The sequence below is a fragment of the Budorcas taxicolor genome, chromosome X, assembly GCF_023091745.1.
Source record: "Budorcas taxicolor isolate Tak-1 chromosome X, Takin1.1, whole genome shotgun sequence".
NCBI lineage: Eukaryota > Metazoa > Chordata > Mammalia > Artiodactyla > Bovidae > Budorcas > Budorcas taxicolor.
Genome location: NC_068935.1, coordinates 97,121,963 through 97,142,613, shown reverse-complemented (window position 1 = coordinate 97,142,613; position 20,651 = coordinate 97,121,963). Strand labels below are relative to the sequence as shown.

General features: G+C 39.8%; 1 protein-coding gene across 2 annotated transcripts in view; it reads right to left on the bottom strand.

Moving 5' to 3' along the window:
- Nucleotides 1–20,651, bottom strand: part of ARHGEF9 (Cdc42 guanine nucleotide exchange factor 9) — a 331,172-nt gene that overhangs the window by 55,020 nt on the left and 255,501 nt on the right. For both annotated transcript variants that reach the window (XM_052663173.1, XM_052663174.1), the window contains one exon: nt 5,489–5,721. In XM_052663173.1, coding sequence (XP_052519133.1) covers nt 5,489–5,721 — 233 coding nt within the window. The remainder of the gene's footprint in view (nt 1–5,488; nt 5,722–20,651) is intronic.

The following is a 20,651-nucleotide window of genomic DNA, read 5'->3' as shown; positions in this document are numbered from 1 at the left end:
TACAAGTTGGATGAATTAATGTGCCATAGAACCAATGCGCTAGGTGTTAACCCTAACATCCATTCTCCTGTTCCTACTTAGCAACAGAGCCCTCATTTTCAGATGGAATCCATGCCATGTGGAGTAAAGCAATACATTTCCAAGAGGTGATTTATGTGATCTAGTTCAGTTAAGTGATATATAAATAGAAATGTTAGGCAGAACTTTTGAGAAATCTCCTTTAAGAAAGACAGAGGCCTTTCTTTGGTCCTTACTTCATCCTGATGCTTAGAATTTAGATGTGAAGGCTGAAGTCCTTTCAGCCATCTTGGATCATAAGGACAAGCTCCATACTCACCAAGGATCAAGAAGGGAGCTTTACACATGGCATAGTCCAGACAACTTTATCATCTGTTCTAGCACCTATTTCTAGGGAACTCTGCCCAAAGTAACTATAAAATAACATCCAAACCTTTCCCCCACAGAGATAGACTCCTTGGACACAAATCAGACTTTAGTCACTGACAAGTGGTGTGGTCTTTCACAAATCACATTTATCTTCTCAGTGACTCATATATTTTATCTGTAAAATGGGGGAGAATTACAGTAGAATTTGTTGAACTTTTATTAATCCATGACAACGGTTTTACTCTTGGCTTATAACAAATGTTAGTAGTATTATTAATACAAAGGAAACATATCTCTAGTATAGATGTTATACGGGTAGCCTCTCAAAACCTCTAACTCAGAAGTATAATCCTAATCCCATTTTCCTGGGACTTTGGATGGCCCACTTGTTAAAGGTTATATCACCCTGCCAAGTTTTCTCTGCTTGTCTGCTCTAATTCCCAATCAAATAGCTCCTGTGAAAAGCATGTTGAAAGTGAAACCCCAGATATTTGGTGTAATTACTATAAACTGAGAAGGCAGGAGGATGAGTTATGGTTCAGTCTTAACTAACTTTTCCTTAGAGAAGCTGATCATGCTTTGTGGTCACTAACCTGCTCACTGTCCCAGCACCAACTGGAAAGAAGAGAAGAGAAAGAGAAGAGCACAGCAACTGTCTTTATCTTTCCTAATATATTGAGCTGTGGAGTGGTAGATCAAACATAAGCACAGGAGAAAGGGAGTTGTAACTGCCAGGGCAGATGCCTCCTCTTATCTGGCTTCCCTGGCTCCAGTCTTTTCTCTGCATACCTTCCAGACTATAATCGTCATATGTTACTACATCTTATCACCCCCAGTAACAAGATACTCACTACATATCCTAAGCAGTCCATTCTGTCTCAAGACAACTCTGTTAACATGCGCGTGCACTCACACACACACACATGCACCAAAAACAATTTTTTATTCTGAGCCTAATGAATGTTGGCTATTACCAGTTTTTCTTATGGATCTCACTTCTGACTCATACTGAACTCACAATTAACCAACACTTCTTAAATTTCTTTATAATATGCTTTCTAGAAGCTGTTTTTCTCCCAGTTGGTCCTTGAATTGTTGACTTCTCAGACCCAACCACAAAATATTATATTTGTTCCTATTGCATTACAACATTTTACAGTTACTTGCTCCAATCTATAGTGTAACTACTGTGCTCTGTAAAACTGTCAAAGTTTTGCTCTGGCAAGACTATCTTAGCCTGTAATTTAGAAGCAGGGTAGGGTAATGACAGAAGGGGTAGTTGCAGGGCAGAAGCTCCTGACATACATAAGCACCCCATTGTTTAGGCTCATGTTATTCCACTGTCTGATTTGAGAGCATCAGGAAAATGCCTTAAGCCAACTTCTGGGAAATAAAGCGTAGAGTTACACTGTATATATGGTAGCCACTAGCCACATTTAATTAAAATTAAACAAAATTTTAAATTTTATTTAGTTGCACCAGCTATATTTCTCAGTTCTCAATATCCATATGCCAACAGTGTCTACTATATTAAACCTCACAGATATAGAATGTTTCCATCACTGTACAAAGTCTCATTGGACAGTACTGGTATGAAAATGCTCTACCTGACCCCATGTACTACTCAGCCATGAATTTATCACTGCCACTGTGCCATACTGTCAATCAATAAATAGCTGCAGTCGAGCCTGAACCCTGCTCAGAGCCCTCAGGCTTCCAGAGGGGGTCTGAGTCCAGCATCCTAGTGAGGAGACTGATTGAACCAAGATTGTCTTGTTCTAGACAGGTCAGCTAACCTCCCTCTTGCACAGAGCCTTCCTTCTTGTCAGCTTAAGCAACGTTGGGTAGGGGGCAGTGAAGACATGTCTCCCTTCTGTAAACAAAGGTAGCATTATTCTTCACTTATCATTCTCTATCCATCTAATCTTCTCCCTCATAAACTACTCTGACTGCCTACATTTCAGACTTACCTAACTGAATACCTATATTCCTAAGCCTTCAAGCTGGCAGTAGCCTCAAATTGCCTTCAAATCCAAGCTACTCTGACATGCAGTGCAGGAGCTATCACCTTGATACAGCTTCCTGAGGCTGGAAAGAAGGAACTGTCCATGGTCTAGGGATAGTGCTAGGTTCAGTGGGTCACCCCAAATGAGGACAGGGATTGATGTAGCCTGCCACTGGCTGAAACATTCTCTCAGCACGCTAGTGCCTGGGGCTGGAAGAGGAGGAGACCAGAGACAAAGAGGGAAAAAAGGCCTTGAGGCAGGGGTTCCACTCACAAGGTGAAGGATATAGGAATGGCAAATCCCAGGGAGATATTCTATCTTATTGACTCCCACTAAACCCAAAAAGGCCTTAGGATTGCTTTGGCCTAAAAGACTAACATAGTTTTTGGCTGTGCTTTAAAAATGAATCACCAGGATTCATGTTAATGTGTCGCAAAACCAACACAATTTTGTAAAGTAAAAATAATAATAATGATGCTAATAATAAAAAGAAAAAGAAAAAAAAATGAATCGCCAGTCCAGGTTTGATGCATGATACTGGATGCTTGGGGCTGGTGCACTGAGACGACCCAGAGGGATGGTATGGGGAGGGAGGAGGGAGGGGGATTCAGGATGGGGAACACATGTATACCTGTGGCGGATTCATGTTGATGTATGGCAAAACCAATACAATATTGTAAGGTAATTAACCAATTAAAATAAATAAATTTATATTAAAAAATACATTTGGAGGACTTTTAAAAGCACCTATGCAAATACATAATTTACATAATTAATATCATCAGTCCATAAGTTTGATTTTTAGAGCCTCCTGCTAGGTAGGTTCCATGGAACAGATACTTAGGAGTAGGCAGGAGATGAGCTGTGATATGAAAACATTTGAGAATCACTTTGAATATACTGATTTTAGAACCATTGGTCTGAAAGCTGCTCCACTGAGATTTGGGTACAATAGTGGCTGTTTCTGGTCACTTAGCACCTTGAAATATACCTGTGGGGGTCATTTAAATTCATCACATCATGAGCGGGCAGAACTAGAAAAGGCCTTCCAGACTGTGTAATATAATGGCTCACAAATCTTCCTGGGCACTTGGAGGACTCTGTAAAAAGCTAGGCTCCCAGACCACTGTCCATACTTTGTGTCCCTGCTATGCCACAGACTTCTTCTTTGTCATTTTCTTTCTTTGGGACTCAGTCTCTCCAGCCATAGATAGAGGAAGTCTGACTAGAAAAACTTCCTTTAAGGCCCTTCCCATTTTAGGGCCATTAATGTTTTTTCATTTTTATTTTTAATTTAGTGGGGGTTTTTCAGTATCCTATTAGCTCTCACAAGTCTTCTCCTTTGAAAAGTTGGGACTCAGTTTTGGTAATGGGCTATATTAAATCTTCTAAGTGAGATTTATTCACCTCCAAGTTTCATGTCTGAGTACTCCCATCCCCCAGCCAGTAAACAGAATCAAGGAGAGGAGAACACAGAGTCTTCTTTTGCAAAATCTTTCTATACCTACTTCCCTCATAGCCAATGGATCAAGGAAGGCAGAGTTATCACTGGTGGTGTTACTTACACAAAGGGAGAGCCCACTGTTGCCACATTTGGTTTCAAATCTAAATCTGTCCAGGGCTTCAGAAACACTGGAGCACGTGACCCATGATTTGCTAAAGAAACAATATCAACTTAAAAATGAACCTAGAGATTGACTTAGAAGCTTGACATAAAGCCAGCTGACCCCCACACATGGCCTTATGCAACTAAGTCTGGAAGTCAGCTCCAAGGAAACTAGGCAGCAGAGTTAAATGAAAGTAAGATATGAGCCTGATCAGGATGAGACAAAAACTAAAGGAAATTGGGCAAAGGCCTTCTTTATTCTTGGAGTGCTTAATCAGGAGGAGAGTTGAGAGCTGGGCCAACAAACCTAAGGTCAGATATTTACTATCAATCAAAAGCATGCTATAAATAGCCTGGGGGTTCTAGGTCATGAAGTAAATGATATGCAAAACTAGGGGATGGCTTACTGTAGGCCACTCCTATTGCTGGAGATAGCTCCCAGTACAGTGGTTTAGTCCCTCAGTCATGTCTGACTCTGTGACCACCAAGCTTCTCTGATCATGGGATTTCCTAGGCAAGAATACTAGAGTGGGTTGCCATTTCCTTCTCCAGGAAATCTTCCTGACCCAGGGATGGAACCTGCATCTCCTGCTTAGCAGGCAGATCCTTTATCATTGATCCACCTGGAAAGCCCAACTTCCAGTACATACCTTACTAATAGGGGATCAGAAGTACTATTTCAATTCAGAGAGATAAATAAAGCTCTTTCATCCTTTTGGAGTTTTCTTGAAAATACTGAAAAAATTTTTAAAAACTTCAGGGGAATTCTCAAGTCTATTTCCCCCTAATTATGCTCTGGATCTAAGGGGAGGGTACAGTTAGGATGAGGCAGAAGAGGGAGGGAAAGACTAAAGAAGTCCAGGAATGTAGCCTTTCAGAAGAATTCTAAGGTCAGTACAAGCTGAGTAGTCTGTTACCGGGATATTTGACTCTATCAAGCAGAGAATAAAAAGTTGGTTCCCTTGGCTAATTTCCCAAGGTGAGGGTGTGATAAAGAATCTATCTGCCAATGTAGGAGACACAGGGGATGCAGTTTTGCTCCCTGGGTTGGGAACATCCCCTGGAAAAGGAAATGACAACCCACTCCAGTATTCCTGCCTGGAAAATCCCATGGACAGAGGTGCTGGTGGGCTACAGTCTATGGGATTGCAAAGAGTTGGACATGACTGAACAGCCAAACACCTTCACTTGGCTGAATTCAGGACTAAGGACCAGGCTATAAGCTTCCTGAAGACAGTGTCTTAAGTGGTACAATAATGATGCACACTGATTTTGTGTATATATTTATTTACAAATTTATAAACAACTCTTATAAACACTACCTCACTTTACACACACACGAGTCTTGAGAAGTAAGCAAGAATATATCATCATCCCATTGTACATATAAGCTAACAGCTCAGAAAAGGCAAAAGAACATATACTGTCAATAAGGTCTAACATGTAGAGGAGGTTCTCTCCTTCACTACTGCCTCCCTCAATCCCTTACCTATGGTCCTGGGCGGTATACTTGAGGAGCTCGGCCAACTGTAAGGGATACTTGCAGATCTTCTGTACTGGCGTCAAAAGGAAACCATCAATAGCAATGTCGATCATTTGCTGCAAGAGGCGACAGGCCTCAAAAAAGTGTTGGTAGCGGCTGTCCTTCATCAGTTTGGAGAGCTCCATACAGGCGTCCAGGTGATTGTTACAGTACTCAGAGTATATCCAGAATCCATCTTGCTGTGAGCAGAGGAAAGACAGAGAGAAAAGGAAATGCTACTGAGGACTCCAAGAGAAATTCCGGAGATATGGAATGACAAACCGTCTTCTTATGTAGAAATATAAAAATGAAAACATCAGTCTTTTCTAAACTGATTCATAATTTAATAACAAATTATTTGGGAATTAGACAAACTGATTGCAAAAATTCATATACAAAAATAAATAAGTAGGAATAGCATGGAAATTCTATAAAAGAAGGTTAATGAGAGGAGACTGACCCTGCAAATAGTAAAACATAATATCGTAATAAAATTCGGGCATTGGATCATAGAGGTAGGTCAGAGGTCTATTTCATGTAGTGGCAGACTAAATAGTTTTAGATGAAACTTAATCACTGAGAAAAGCTAGAAAATCTGGAAAAACATAATAAATTTCTGTTTGAATGAATCACATCATCCAGAGTTTCTAATTGTCTCCAAAGAATATTCTGTAGGAAATACACCATGGAATTTTCAGGAGTAAAGAGGAGTGATGGATGCAAGTTAAACACAAATGGCTGAGGAAAACAGTGTGTGTGTGTGTGTGTGTGTACATGTAAAGAAGGGGGGAGGAGAAGGTAAGGGGAGTATATTCAAATGATATACCAAAATCTGGGTAAATGGCATTTTTCATTTCATTGCACTTCACTTTATTGCACTTCACTGATATGTTTTTCACAAATTGAAGGTTTGGGAGAAAGACTTGGTTGAGCAAGTCTATCGGCATCATTTTTCCAATAGCATTTGTTCACTTTATGCCTCTGTGCCACATTTTGGTATTTCTTACAATGTTTCAAACTTCTCCACTGTTATTATATTTGTTATGGTGACCTATGATCAGTGATCTTTGATGTTAATATTGTAATTTTTGGTGAATGCTACAAACCTATATAACAACGTGAATGCAATACATAAGTGTTGTGTGTTCTGCCTACTCCACTGTTCCCCTATCTCTCTCTTCTCTGGCCTCACTATTCCCTAAGACACAACAATACTGAAGTCAAGTCAATTTATAATTCTGCAATGATCTCTAGAGTTCAAGTGAGAGGAAGCATTATATATCTTTAACTTTAAATCAAAAGCTAGAAATAATTAAACTTAGGAAGGAAGGCATATCAAAAGCTGAGACAGGCTAAAAGCTATAACTCTTGCACCAAATAGTTATTAGCCAAGTTGTGAACGGAAGGAAAACATTCTTGAAGGAAACTAAAAGTGCTACTCCAGTGAACACACAAATGATAGAAAGTGAAAACAACCTTATTGCTGATATGGAGAAAGGTTAAATGGTCTGGATAGATCAAACTAGCCTAACTCAGAGCAAGATTCTAACTCCCTTCAATTCTGCAAAGGCTGAAAGAGATGTGAAAGCTGCAGAGAAAAGAGTGAAGCTGAGATAACAAGATGGTGGTAGAGTAGGTGGACATGGAGTACATCTCTCTCCACAGATACATCAGGAATACACCTTCAGACACAGAAGTGCATGCAGAACACCAGCTGAGAGTGGACAGGAGTACCTGACCAGTGGAAAGGAATATATAGAATCACGCAAAACTTGGTAAAATGAAGAAACTAGGGGGAAAAACAGGAGTATTAGTAGGACTGGATCTACCCTCAGCAGGTGGGGGAACTGAAGCAGGGGTCTGATCCTCACAATGGGGCAACTGTCTGAGTCACAGGAGAAACATTTAAGGCTGAGAGTAAAACAGCTGATCTGTGGCAGCCTAAATGGAATGACAATCAGACAGTCCTTGACACAGCCATACATACCCTGGACAGGGATGCCGGTCCCCTGGAAGGTGTAGCAGCTGGGAGCTGGAGTTTAGGGATTCTGGAGTAATCCCATTGCAAGGGCTGCTATTGACTGTGGAAAGACACATCGAGGGGATGTGAGGGAGGAGATCATGGGGGGAAATGTCTATGGAGGGAAGTTGGAAAGCCAGGCAGCCATGGAAGCAAGGTGATACTCCTGAGTCACGCATAGGGGGTGGAGCCTTGACCATAGCCTGTCTCTCCCCACATGCCAGCATCTGCAGCTGAACAAGAGAGAGGGTAGCCCATCAAATGCCTCATACACTGAACTACAGAGTAGGACCCCACCCAGGGTGCCCTTTTAAGTGCCTAATGCGCCAATCTACAGAGTAGACTCCAGTCAGGGGGGCCTCTCTATGTGCCTGACGTGACAAACAACAGAGAAGGACCCCAGGCAAGGGATCCCTCTAAGTGCCTGAACAGGTGGAGCTATGGAGAAAGACTGGCCAAAGAAGCCTTCTGATCACCAGCTACAAGAGGCTTGAAAAAAGACTGATAGGGCCATAACTCCTGCCATGGAGGCAGTTTGTGTACCTGAACACTTGGCGCTGCCAGGGTCCCTGCAAGCCAAGCAGCTGCACCGCCTTAATGCTCAACTCTCACTGGGGCAGAGCTGCTACAGATAAAAAAAAAAAAAAAAAAGTCTTGTGTTTACACACACAAGTTTGCTTTGGTCCTGTCTGACTCTTTGCGACCCCATAGACTGTGGCATGCCAGGCTTCTCTGTCAGAGATGGGGTTCTCCAGGCAAGAATACTGGAACTTAGTGGTCAATACTGGTTGCCATACCCATTTAGAACACTATATTACCTGCTGCCCTAGCTGCCAATCCCCGTGAGTACCTGGTGCTGCCAGAACCCCTGCAACCCAAGCAGATGCACCACTTCCACACCTGGCCCTCACAGGGGCAAACCCAAGCCCTCCAGGGCAACCTCAGGAGCTAAACCCCAGTGGATGACACATGCGTAGAGGTAGAAATAAAGCCACAATTGAAACTCAATGGCAGTGTGGCTAAGGAAGAAGACCCAAAACCTTCCCAATAGATGTACAAGCTGCAGATTAAATCCACATGATAAAATAAGTAGACTCTGTGTCTATGGAATATATAAAAGACCATTGAGAGCTCCCACAAAAGAAACTGCACTAGCTCTGATAGCTGTGGACATTGGAGGAAAGAACACACAAGAGTAGGACCAGATTAGAATCTGAGCAGCCCCCACAGCAGGTCCAGAGATCAGTACAGTGTTGGATGGCAACCTAGGGAGGTAAGGTGAACTGTGATTCCCAGAGCGGGAAAGGACTCTGACAGCAGACTCAAGAAAATCATGTGTTACTCTTATTTTTTGACTTGTTCTATAGATTCTTTTGGATTTTATTTTTTTTTCTTTTTTCTCCCCTCTGTTATAGTTGTCAATTTTATTGGCACTAAGAAACCCAATTAAGCTTTGGAGTTTTTTTTTTTTTTTTCTTTTTCCTCAGTCACATTTTTTATTATTGTCATAAAACTCTGCCTCTACGCTGGGCGTTTGCAGTTCTGTGGAGTTTTCCTTTTTTTTTTTTTCCTCTCTCTTTTTTTAATTTTAATTTTTTAAACCCATTATTATTTTTCTACATTTATTCCTTTGTTTGCTTTTCCTACTGTTCTTTTCCCCTTGCAGTTAATCTTTATTGTATAGAAATCTTCTTCATCTACCTTTATTTAACTTTGCATATCTCATTTCTTTCTCTCCTTTCCTCTCAACATATTTGTTAGTTTTACTTTCATTGCTTTATTTCCCAATTGGCACCTTGCTTTAGTTTCGTTTTCCAGTTTGTGCTTTAATTAGTTTTGTTCTTGTAGATACAATTTTTGGTTTCCTTTGTTCACCAGGTCAATACATTGCAGTTAATTTTTGTTGGATTGTTTTGATTTTTCTTATGTGTCTATCTGTATATGTGTATATTTAGCCACACTTTCTATTGTTGTTATAAACCTCTGCCTCTATATTAGGCTTTTGCAGTTGTGTGGAGTTTTCTTCTTTTTTCCCCTTTTTTCTTTCTTCTTGCATTTTTTTCTCATTTCTCTTTTTTATAAGTGTAATTTTTAAACCTATTACATTATTTCTAAATTTATTCTTTTTTTGCTTTCCCTACTGTTCTTTTCCCCTTGCAGATAATATGTAATGTATATAAATCTTCTTCATCTAACTCTATTTAACTTTGCATATCTATTCTTTCTTTGTTAAAAAAATTAATTTATTTATTTTAATGGAGGCTAATTACATTACAATGTTGTAGTGGTTTTTGCCACACATTGACATGAATCAGCCATGGGTGTAAATGTGTTCCCCATCCTGAACCCCCTCCACCTCCCTCCCCATCCCATCCCTCAGGGTCATGCTAGTGCATCGGCCCTGAGCACCCTGTCTTGGGCATCAAATCTGGACTAGCAATCTGTTTCACATATGATAATATACCTGTATCAACACTATTCTCTCAAATCACCCCATCCTTGTCTTCTCCCACAGAATCCAAAAGACTGTTCTATACTTCTGTATCTTTTTTGCTGTCTCGCATATAGGGTCATCATTACCATCTTTCTAAATTCCATATATATGTGTTAATATACTACATTGGGGTTTTTCTTTCTGACTTCTTCACTCTGTAAAATAGGCTCCAGTTTCATCCACCTCATTAGAACTGATTCAAATGAATTCTTTTTAATGGCTGAGGAATAATTAACTATGTATATGTACCACAGCTTTCTCATCCATTCGTCTGCCCATGGACATCTAGGTTGCTTCCATGTCTTGGATATTGTAAACAGTGTAGTGATGAACACTGGGGTACACGTGTCTCTTTCAATTCTGGTTTCCTTGGTGTGTATGCCCAGCAGTGGGATTGTTGGGTCATATGGCAGTTCTATTTTCCAGGTTTTTACAGAACCTCCACAGGGTTCTCCATAATGGCTGTACTAATTTGCATTTCCACCCTATCTCTTCCTCTTTGGTTTGGTGGGCATTTATCATGTTCCTTTACCTGCTGAATATATCTCTGCCTTTTCATCTTGTTTAGACTCCTGTGTTTGGGGTGGCCTTTGTGTATGCTGAAAGTTTGTGGTTCCTCTTTATTGTTGAGGTTCCTCCCTGTGGGTGGTTGGACAAGTGGCTTGTCAAGGTTTCCTGGTTAGGGACGCTTGAGTCAGTGTTCTGGTGTGTGAAGCTGGATCTCTTCTCTCTGGAGTGCAATGAAGTGTCCAGTAGTGAATTTTGAGGTCTATGTCTTTGGTGTGACTTTGGGCAGCTTATATATTAATCCTTAGGGCTATCTTCCTGTGTTGCTGGAAAATTAGTGTGGTATGTCTTGTTCTGGAATTTGTTGGTGCCTGGGTGGACCTTGGTTTCAGAGCAAGTATGGAGGCTTTTAGATGAGCTCTTTTCGCTTAATGTTCCCTGGAACCAGGAGTTTTCTGGTGTTCTCAGGTTTTGGATTTAAGCCTCCTGCCTCTGGTTTTCAGTCTTATTCTTACATTAGCTTCAAGACTTCTCCATCTATATTGCACCAATGATAAAACATCTAGGTTAATGGAGAAAAGATTCTCCACACTGAGGGACACCCAGAAAGGTTCACAGAGTTACATGGAGAACAGAAGAGGGAGGAAGGTGATAAAGGTGACCAGGAGGAGAAGAGGGGAAGTCAAAAGAAGAGAGACAGATCTAGCCAGTAATCAGTTCCCTAACTGTTCTCCACAGCCTGGAATACTGAAAAAGATTCACAGAATTGGGTAGAGAAGAGAAGGGGAAGGGAGGAGATAGAGGTGACCTGGGGGAGAAAAAGGAGAGTCAAAAGGGGGAGAGGACAATCAAGCCAGTAATCACACTCCTAAGTAAAAATGGGTACTGAAGATTGGATTCTTAAAGGTACAAAATTGATAACAAATACAAAAGCCGAAGATTAAAAATATAGAGTAGACATTAGACTCTCAAAAATACAATATTAAAAAAAAATCTCAAAAATTATTAAAAATATATATGAAATTTGCTTTAAAAATAAGGTCTTTTTTGCAAGATAATAGTAGATTATCACATGAAAAGTAAAGGAGTAATAAAGGACTTAATATGAAAAAATTTAAAAATGATAATAGTAAAATATATCTAGGAATTTTTCTGGAGCTGTTGTAGGCAGTGTGGGATCAGTTCAGTTTCAGATAGTTCCTTGCTCCAGCTTACACTTCTTCTCAAGGGCCCTTATACTTCTTCTCAATAGGCCCTTTCCAATGTAGGCGTGCTAACTACAGGGTTTTAATTTGTTGCAATTGTTACTTCCAAAGCGGTTCCCTCTGTTTATTTTGGCTTCTTCTGTTTGCAAGTCTCTTCAGTGTCTAATTTCTGCCCTGACACAAGGGGGCAAACAGGGTCACTTATTTAGGCTTACTTGTTCAGTTGTGCTGTAGGGAGGGAGGAACAATGCAAACAAATATCACTGGAGTGTATGGGGAGTGCTCGCAGTATCTGGGCCACAGTGGGTTTGAGCCCACTCACGGCGTGTGTGCTTTCCTGGTCTACACTGCTCAGGCTCCAGGTTGCTCTGCAGGGGAACTGTCAAAAGCGGGCCCTGGGTTGCATGCACTTCCGAGGTCTAAGCCACTCAGGTTCAGGTTCTGTGGTACTCCACAAAGGTACAGACTCGGTTGGGCCTGTGTTTTGTGCCCTTCCCAGGTCAGAGCAACTCATGCGACCAGTTGCTTGGTGAGTGCACTCTCCCCAGGAATGTGGTGCAGCTTATCACCTCCCCAGTCCCAGCCCCTCAGTTTCCTGGGTGCGCAGTGGGAGCACCATCTCAGGTGTGCTGTGTGTCTCTTCTGGGGAGCTGATCTCTGACTGCAACCCTCCTGGCAAATGGCAACCATCCAGGATCCCAGGAAGACTTTGTTAGCAACTGGTAGCCTGCTTGCAGATTGGTAGAGGATGCCATCTCTGGGGCCGAGATTGCCCCTTTCCAGCTCTGGCTGTCACTGGCCTGCCTCTCTGCTTCCGGAAGGGGATGGGCCGGTCTACAGGCAGCTAGCTCTCCTCTGGTATTCGCTCAGTCCTTTATTCTGTGAGCAGGCCAGGCAGTGCCTTAGGTTAAAGCTTTTCATGGGAAAGTTCTCTGTCTCTCTCTCTCTCTTTTTTTCCTCTCTCTCTCTGGCTATCTCACAGTTTGGGTTGCTATCTCACCTTAGCTCCCTCAGATTATCCTCAGGGCATTCAGGCCTGGTCCTTACCCTAAGCAATGCAGCCCGCACCTCCCTGTTCAGTCCCCACTTGCTGGTGGTGAATGCGCTGGTGTGGGCTACTTCTCCACTGGAAGTTGCAGTTAGGTGCATAATCTGTGGGTTTTATTTATTTATTTTTTCCTCCCGGTTATGTTGCCCTCTGAGATTCCAAAACTCCCCACAGACCCACTAGTGAGAGGGTTTCCTGGTGTTTGGAAACTTCTACTCTTTCACAACTCCCTCCTCAGGATGGGTCTCCATCCCTAACTCTTTTGTCTCTCTTTTTATCTTTTATATTTTGTCCTGCCTCCTTTTGAAGAGAATGGGGTGCATTTCTGGATGCCTGGTGTCCTCTGCCAGCGTTCAGAAGTTATCTTGTGGAATTTGTTCAGCATTCAAATGATCTTTCGATGAATTTGTGGGGGAGAAATTTGTCTCCCCATCCTACTCCTCCACCATCTTAGGACTGCCCCCCTCTTTCTTTCTTTCCTTTCCTCTCAACATAATTGTTAGTTTTATTTTCATTGCTTTATTCCCCGCCTGGCACCTTGCATTAGTTTTGTTTACCAGTTTGTGCTTAATTTAGTTTTGTTCTTAACTGGTAAATATAATTTTTTATTTCCTTTGTTCTCTGGATCAGTCTACTGTACCTTATTTTTGTTGGACTATTTTCATTTTGCTCATCGGTGTATATGTATATGTATATATTCCATTATTTTAATTACTATGTACCTGATTTTGTAACTGCCATTTGTCTGGGGTTCACCTTTGGTTTCTTGCTTTTGGATATTTGTTTTACTCTCCTTTAATGGCATAACAAACCACTTATGGAATCTTCATTCCTGACCAGAGATCAAACCCCGAGACTTTGGAGTGGGAGCACTGACTCCAAGACCCTAGAGTACCAGAGAACTAACCCTGCTGCTGCTGCTGCTAAGTTGCTTCAATCGTGTTCAACTCTGTGCGATCCCATAGACGGAATCTCACCAGTCTCCCCTGTCCCTGGGATTTTCCAGGCAAGAACACTAACCTTAGGAATATCAAATAGTGAGAACTCCCACAAAGGAAACCACTTGACTATATCACCTGGCATCACCCAACTACCAGTAGCACCTGTGCAGGATGCCTGGTCTAAACAACAAACAAAACAAAAATACAAACCAAATCATCAGCATACAGGAGTACCACCTCACTCAGCCTTGCCCACAAGAAGAAAAACAAACAATCAAACAAAAACTGAGCACAAATCTCACCCTATACAAAGTTCACACAAAGCACTGGACCAACCTTAGGAGGGCAGAAACCAAAAGGAAGAAAGAATTCAACCTTCTTCAAGGAAAGAATTCAACTTTCTTTGAAGCCTGGGAAAAGGAGACCCCAAACACAATAACTTTAAAAAAAAAAGAAAAAAGAAAAGAAAAGACAGAGAAATACTGCATAAATGAAATAACAAATTAGAAACACAGAAGTCCAAATAAATGAAGAGGAAATAGGAAAAATACCTGAAAAAGGATTCAAAATAATGATAGTAAAGATGATCAAAAACCTTGAAAACAAAATGGAGAAAATGCAAGAATCAATTAACAAAGACCTAGAGGAATTAAAGAATAAACACACAGAGACAAACAACACAATTACTGAAATTAGAAATACTCTAGAAGGAACCAATAGAAGAATACCTGATTCAGAATAATGAATCAGTGTGCTGGAAGATAAAATGGTGAAAATAACTTCTGAAGAGCAGAACAAAGTAAAAAGAATGAAAAGAGCTGAGGACAGTCTCAGAAAGCTATGGAACCATATCAAGTGAACCAACATTTGAATTACAGGGGTCCCAGAAGAAGAAGAAGAGAAAAAGAAAGGGTATGAGAAAACTTCTGAAGAGATTATAGTTGAAAATTTCCCCAACATGGAAAAGGAAATAGCCAATCAAGTCTAACAGGCACAAAGAGTCCCATACAGGATAAACCCAAGGAGAAACATGGTAGAACACATACTAATCAAACTAACAAAGATGAAACACAAAGAAAGAATATTAAAAGCAGCAAGGGAGAAACAACAAGTAACATACAAGGGAAACCCCATATGCTGAACAGCTGATCTTTCAGCAGAAACTCTGCAGGCCAGAAGGGAATGGCGGGATATATTTAAAGGACTGAAAGGGAAAAATCTACAACCGAGATTACTGTACTCAACAAGGATCTCATTCAAAATTGATGGAGAAATCAAAAGCTTTTCAGACTAGCAAAAGTTAAGAGAATTCAGTACCAGCAAACAGCTTTACAACAAATGTTAAAGGGACTTACATAGTGAAGAAATACAACAGAAGAAAAAAGATCTACAAAATCAACCACAGATAATTAGAAAATGGCAATAGGGATAAATATATCTATAATTACTTTAAATGTAAATGGATTAAATGCTCCAATCAAAAGACAAAAACTGGCTGAATGGATACAAAACCAAGACCCATATATATGCTGTCTACAAGAAATCCACCTCAGACCTCAAGACACATATAGACTGAAAGTAAGAGGATGGGAAAATATATTCCATGCAAATGGGAAGCAAAAGAAAGATGGAGTAGCAATCCTCATATCAGACAAAGCAGACCTTAAAATAAAGGAGATTAAAAGAGATAAGGAAGGCTACTACACAATGACCAAGGGATCAGTCCAAGAGGAAGACATAACAATTGTAAATATCTCTGCACCCAACATAGGAGCACCTCAATACATAAGACAAACACTAACAAACATAAAAGGAGAAATTGACAGTAACACAATAATAGGAGGAGACTTTAACACCCTACTCACACCAATGGACAGATCATCAAAAAAGAAAATTAATAGGGAAACACAAACTCCTAAATGATACATTAGATGAGATGGATCTCACTGGTATCTTCAGGACATTCCATCCAAATGAAGAAGAATATACCTTCTTCTCAAGTGCACATGGAACATTCTCCAGGATAGACCATATCTTGGTTCACAAATCAAACCTCAGTAAATTTAAGAAAATTGAAATCGTATATAGCATCTTCTCTGACCACAATGCTGAGACTAGTTATCAATTACAAGAAAAAAATTGTAAGAAAAACAAACACATGGAGATTAAACAACATGTTTCTAAGTTACCATCAGGTTACTGAAGAAATCAAAAGGGAAATAAAAAAATTTCAGAAACATATGACAATGAAAACACAACTCAAACCCTATGAGATGCAACAGAAGCAGTTCTAAGAGAGAAGTTTATAGCAGTACAATGCTACCTCAAAAGACAAGAAAAAATATTGAATAGATAACCTAACTTTACACCTAAAGCAACTGGGAAAAGAAGCAAAAAAACAATCCCAAAATTAGTAGAAGGAAATAAATCATAAAGATCCTAGCAGAAATAAAGGAAAAAGAACTGAAAGAAACAATAGTAAAGATTAATAAAACTAAAAGCTGGGTCTTTGTGAAGATAGAATTGACAAACCCATAGCCAGATTCATCAAGAAAAAAAGAGAGAAGAATCAAATCAACAAAATTAGAAATGAAAAAGTAGAGGTTACAACAGACAATGCAGAAATACAAAGGATTATAAGGGACTATTATGGACAACTATTTGGCAATAAAATAGAAAACCTAGAAGAAATGGACAGATTTTTAGAAAATTTCAATCTTCCAAGACTGAATCAGGAAGAAATAGAATTATGAACAACCCAATTACAAGCACTGAAATTGAAGCTGTGATCAAAAATCTCTCAAAAGAACAAAAGCCCAGGACAAGATGGCTTCACCAGAAAATAATATCAAACATTTTGAAAAGAGATAATGCCTATCATTCTAAAACTCTTTCAAAAATTGCAGACGGAGGAACACTTCCAAAATCATTCTATGAGACCAGCATCACCCTGATACCAAAACCAGACAAAGACACTAAAAAGAAAACTAAAGACCGATATCACTGATGAACATAGATGCAAAAATCTTCAACAAAATTTTAGCAAACAGAATTTAGCAACACATCAAAAAGCTCATACACCATGATCAAGTTGGCTTTATTCCAGGGATGCAAGGATTCTTCAATATATGGAAATCAATAAATGTGATAGATCATATTAACAAACTGAAAGATAAAAACCATATGGTAATCTCAATCGATGCCAAAAAAGCCTTTGATAAAATTCAGCACCTATTTATGATCAAACTCTTCAAAAAATGGGCATAGAAGGAACCTACCTCAACATAGTGAAGGCCATATATGATAAGCCTACAGCAAACATTATTCTCAACAGTGAAAAACTGAAAGCATCCCCCCTAAGATCAGGAACAAGACAAGATTGTCCACTTTTGCCACTATTATTCAACATAGTTATGTAAGTCCTTGCTACAGCATTCAGAGAAGAAAAAGAAATAAAAGGAAGCTACATTGGAAAAGAAGAACCAAAGCTCTCACTGTTTGCAGATGACATGATTTTGTATATAAAAAAAACCCAAAAGATCATATCAGAAAATTACTAGAGCTAATCAGTGAATTTAGCAAAGTTGCAGGACACAAAATCAATACACAAAAATCACTTGCATTTCTATATACTAACAATGAAAAATCAGAAAGAAAAACTAAGGAATCAATCCCATTCATCATTGCAACAAAAAGAATTAAATACGAATAAACTTACTTAAGGAGACAAAAGTACTGTACATAGATAATTATAGGATACTAATGAAAGAAATCAAAGATGACATGAACAGATGAGAGATATTCCATATTCCTAGGTAAGAAAAATCAATATTGTGAAAATGAGTATACTTCCAAATGCAATCTACAGATTTAATGCTATCCCTATCAAATTACCAATGGCATTTTTCACATAACTAGAACAAAAAATTTCACAATTCATAGGGAAACACAAAAGACTCCAAATAGCCAAAACAGTCTTGAGAAAGAAGAATCAAGCTAGAGGAATCAAGCTTCCTGACTTCAGGTTATACTACAAAGCTACAGTTATCAAGACAGTATGGTACTGTCACAAAAACAGAAAGATAGAACATTGGAACAAGATAGAAAGCCCAGAAGTAAACTCATGATGCAAGAATATACAATGGGGCAAAGACAGCCTCTTCAATAAATGGTGCTGGGAAAACTGGACAGCTATATGTAAAAGAATGAAATGAGAATATTTCCTAACACCATACACAAAGATAAACTCAAAATGGATTAAAGACATAAATGTAAGACCAGAAACTATAAAAGTCTTAGAGGAAAACATAGGCAGAACAGTGAATGACATAAAACAAAGCAAGATTCTCTATGACCCACCTCCTAGAGTAACAGAAATAAAAACAAAAGTAAACAAGAGGGACCTGATTAAACTTAAAAGCTTTTGTACACAAAGGAAACTATAAGCAAGGTGAAAAGACAACCTTCAGAATGGGAGAAAATAACAGCAAATGAACTGACAACAGTGACAATGGCCCTCCTCAAAAAGTCTACAAACAATAAATGATGGAAAGGATGCAGAGGAAAGGGAACACTCTTGCACTGTTGGTGGGAATGTAAATTGATACAGCCACTTCCATACTATGGGAGACGGTATGGAGATTCCTTAAAAACCTAGGAATTAAACCACCACATGATCCAGCAATCCCATTCCTAGGCATATACACTGTTCAGTTCAGTTCAGTTGCTCAGTCGTGTCCGACTCTTTGTGACCCCATGAATCGCAGCATAACAAGCCTCCCTGTCCATCACCAACTCCCGGAGTTCACTCAGATTCACGTCCATCGAGTCAATGATGCCATCCAGCCATCTCATCCTCTGTCGTCCCCTTCTCCTCCTGCCCCCAATCCCTCCCAGCACTAGAGTCTTTTCCAATGAGTCAACTCTTCACACGAGGTGGCCAAAGTACTAGAGTTTCAGCTTTAGCATCATTCCTTCCAAAGAAATCCCAGGGCTGATCTCCTTCAGAATGGACTGGTTGGATCTCCTTGCAGTCCAAGGGACTCTCAAGAGTCTTCTCCAACACCACAGCTCAAAAGCATCAATTCTTCAGCACTCAGCCTTCTTCACAGTCCAACTCTCACATCCATACATGACCACAGGAAAAACCATAGCCTTGACTAGACGGACCTTAGTTGGAAAAGTAATGTCTCTGCTTTTGAATATACTATCTAGGTTGGTCATAACTTTTCTTCCAAGGAGTAAGCGTCTTTTAATTTCATGGCTGCAGTCATCATCTGCAGTGATTTTGGAGCCCCCCAAAAATAAATCTGACACTGTTTCCACTGTTTCCCCATCTATTTCCTATGAAGTGATGGGACCGGATGCCATGATCTTCATTTTCTGAATGTTGAGCTTAAGCCAACTTTTTTGCTCTCCATTTTCACTTTTATCAAGAGGCTTTTTAGTTCCTCTTCACATTCTTCCAAAAGGGTGGTGTCATCTGCATATCTGAGGTTATTGATATTTCTCCCAGCAATCTTGATTACAGTCCAACGTTGTGCTTCTTCCAGTCCAGTGTTTCTCATGATGTACTCTGCATATAAGTTAAATAAACAGGGTGACAATATACATCCTTGACGTACTCCTTTTCCTATTTGGAACCAGTCTGTTGGTCCATGTCCAGTTCTAACTGCTGCTTCCTGACCTGCATACAGATTTCTCAAGAGGCAGGTCAGGTGGTCTGATATTCCCATCTCTCTCAAAATTTTCCGCAGTTTCTTGTGACCAACACAGTCAAAGGCTTTGGCATAGTCAATGAAGCAGAAATAGATGTTTTTCTGGAACTCTCTTGCTTTTTCCATGATCCAGCAGATGCTGGCAATTTGATCTCTGATTCCTCTGCCTTTTCTAAAACCAGCTTGAACATCAGGAAGTTCACGGTTCATGTATTGCTGAAGCCTGGCTTGGAGAATTTTGAGCATTACTTTACTAGCATGTGAGATGAGTGTAATTGTGTGGTAGTTTGAGCATTCTTTGGCATTGCCTTTCTTTGGGATTGGGATGAAAACTGACCTTGAGGAAACCAAAATTGAAAGAGACATGTGTATCCCATTTTTCATTGCAGCACTATTTACAATAGCTAGAACATGGAAGCAACTGGCAGCAACCTAGATGACCATAGACAGATGAATGGATAAAGAAATTGTGGTATATATACACAATGGAATATTACTCAGCTATAAAAAAGGAATGCCTTTTGAGACAGTTTTGATGAGGTGGATGAACCTAGAACCTATTATACAGAGTGAAGTGAGTCAGAAAGAGAAAGATAATACCACATTCTTACACATATACACAGAATCTAGAAAAATGAAGAATTTACTTACAGGGCAACAGTGGAGAAACAGACAAAGAGGAATAGAGTTATGGACATGGGGAGAGGAGGAGTGGTTAGATATATGGAAAGAGTAACATGGAAACTTTCAGAAAGCCAACGGAGATTTGCTGTATGGCTAAGAAACTCAAACAGGGGCTCTGTATCAACCTAGAGGGGTGGGATGGGGAGGGAGATGGGAGAGAGCTTCAAAAGGGGATATATGTATACCTATGGCTGATTCATGTTGAGGTTTGACAGAAAACAGCAAAATTCTGTAAAGCAATTATCCTTCAATAAAAAATTAATTAATTAAAAAAAAAAGAGTGAAGCTATCAGAGTTCAGCTCATGAGATCTAAGGAAAGATGCCATCTCCATAACATAAAACATAAGGTAAAGCAGTAAGTACTAATGTAGAAGCTGCAGCAAGTAATATAGAAGATGTAGCTAAGATAGTAAAGTGGCTACACTAAACAACACATTTTCAATGTAGACAAAGCAGTCTTCTGTAGAAAAATTATGTTGCTAGGACTTTTAAAGCTACAAAGGAAGTTAACAC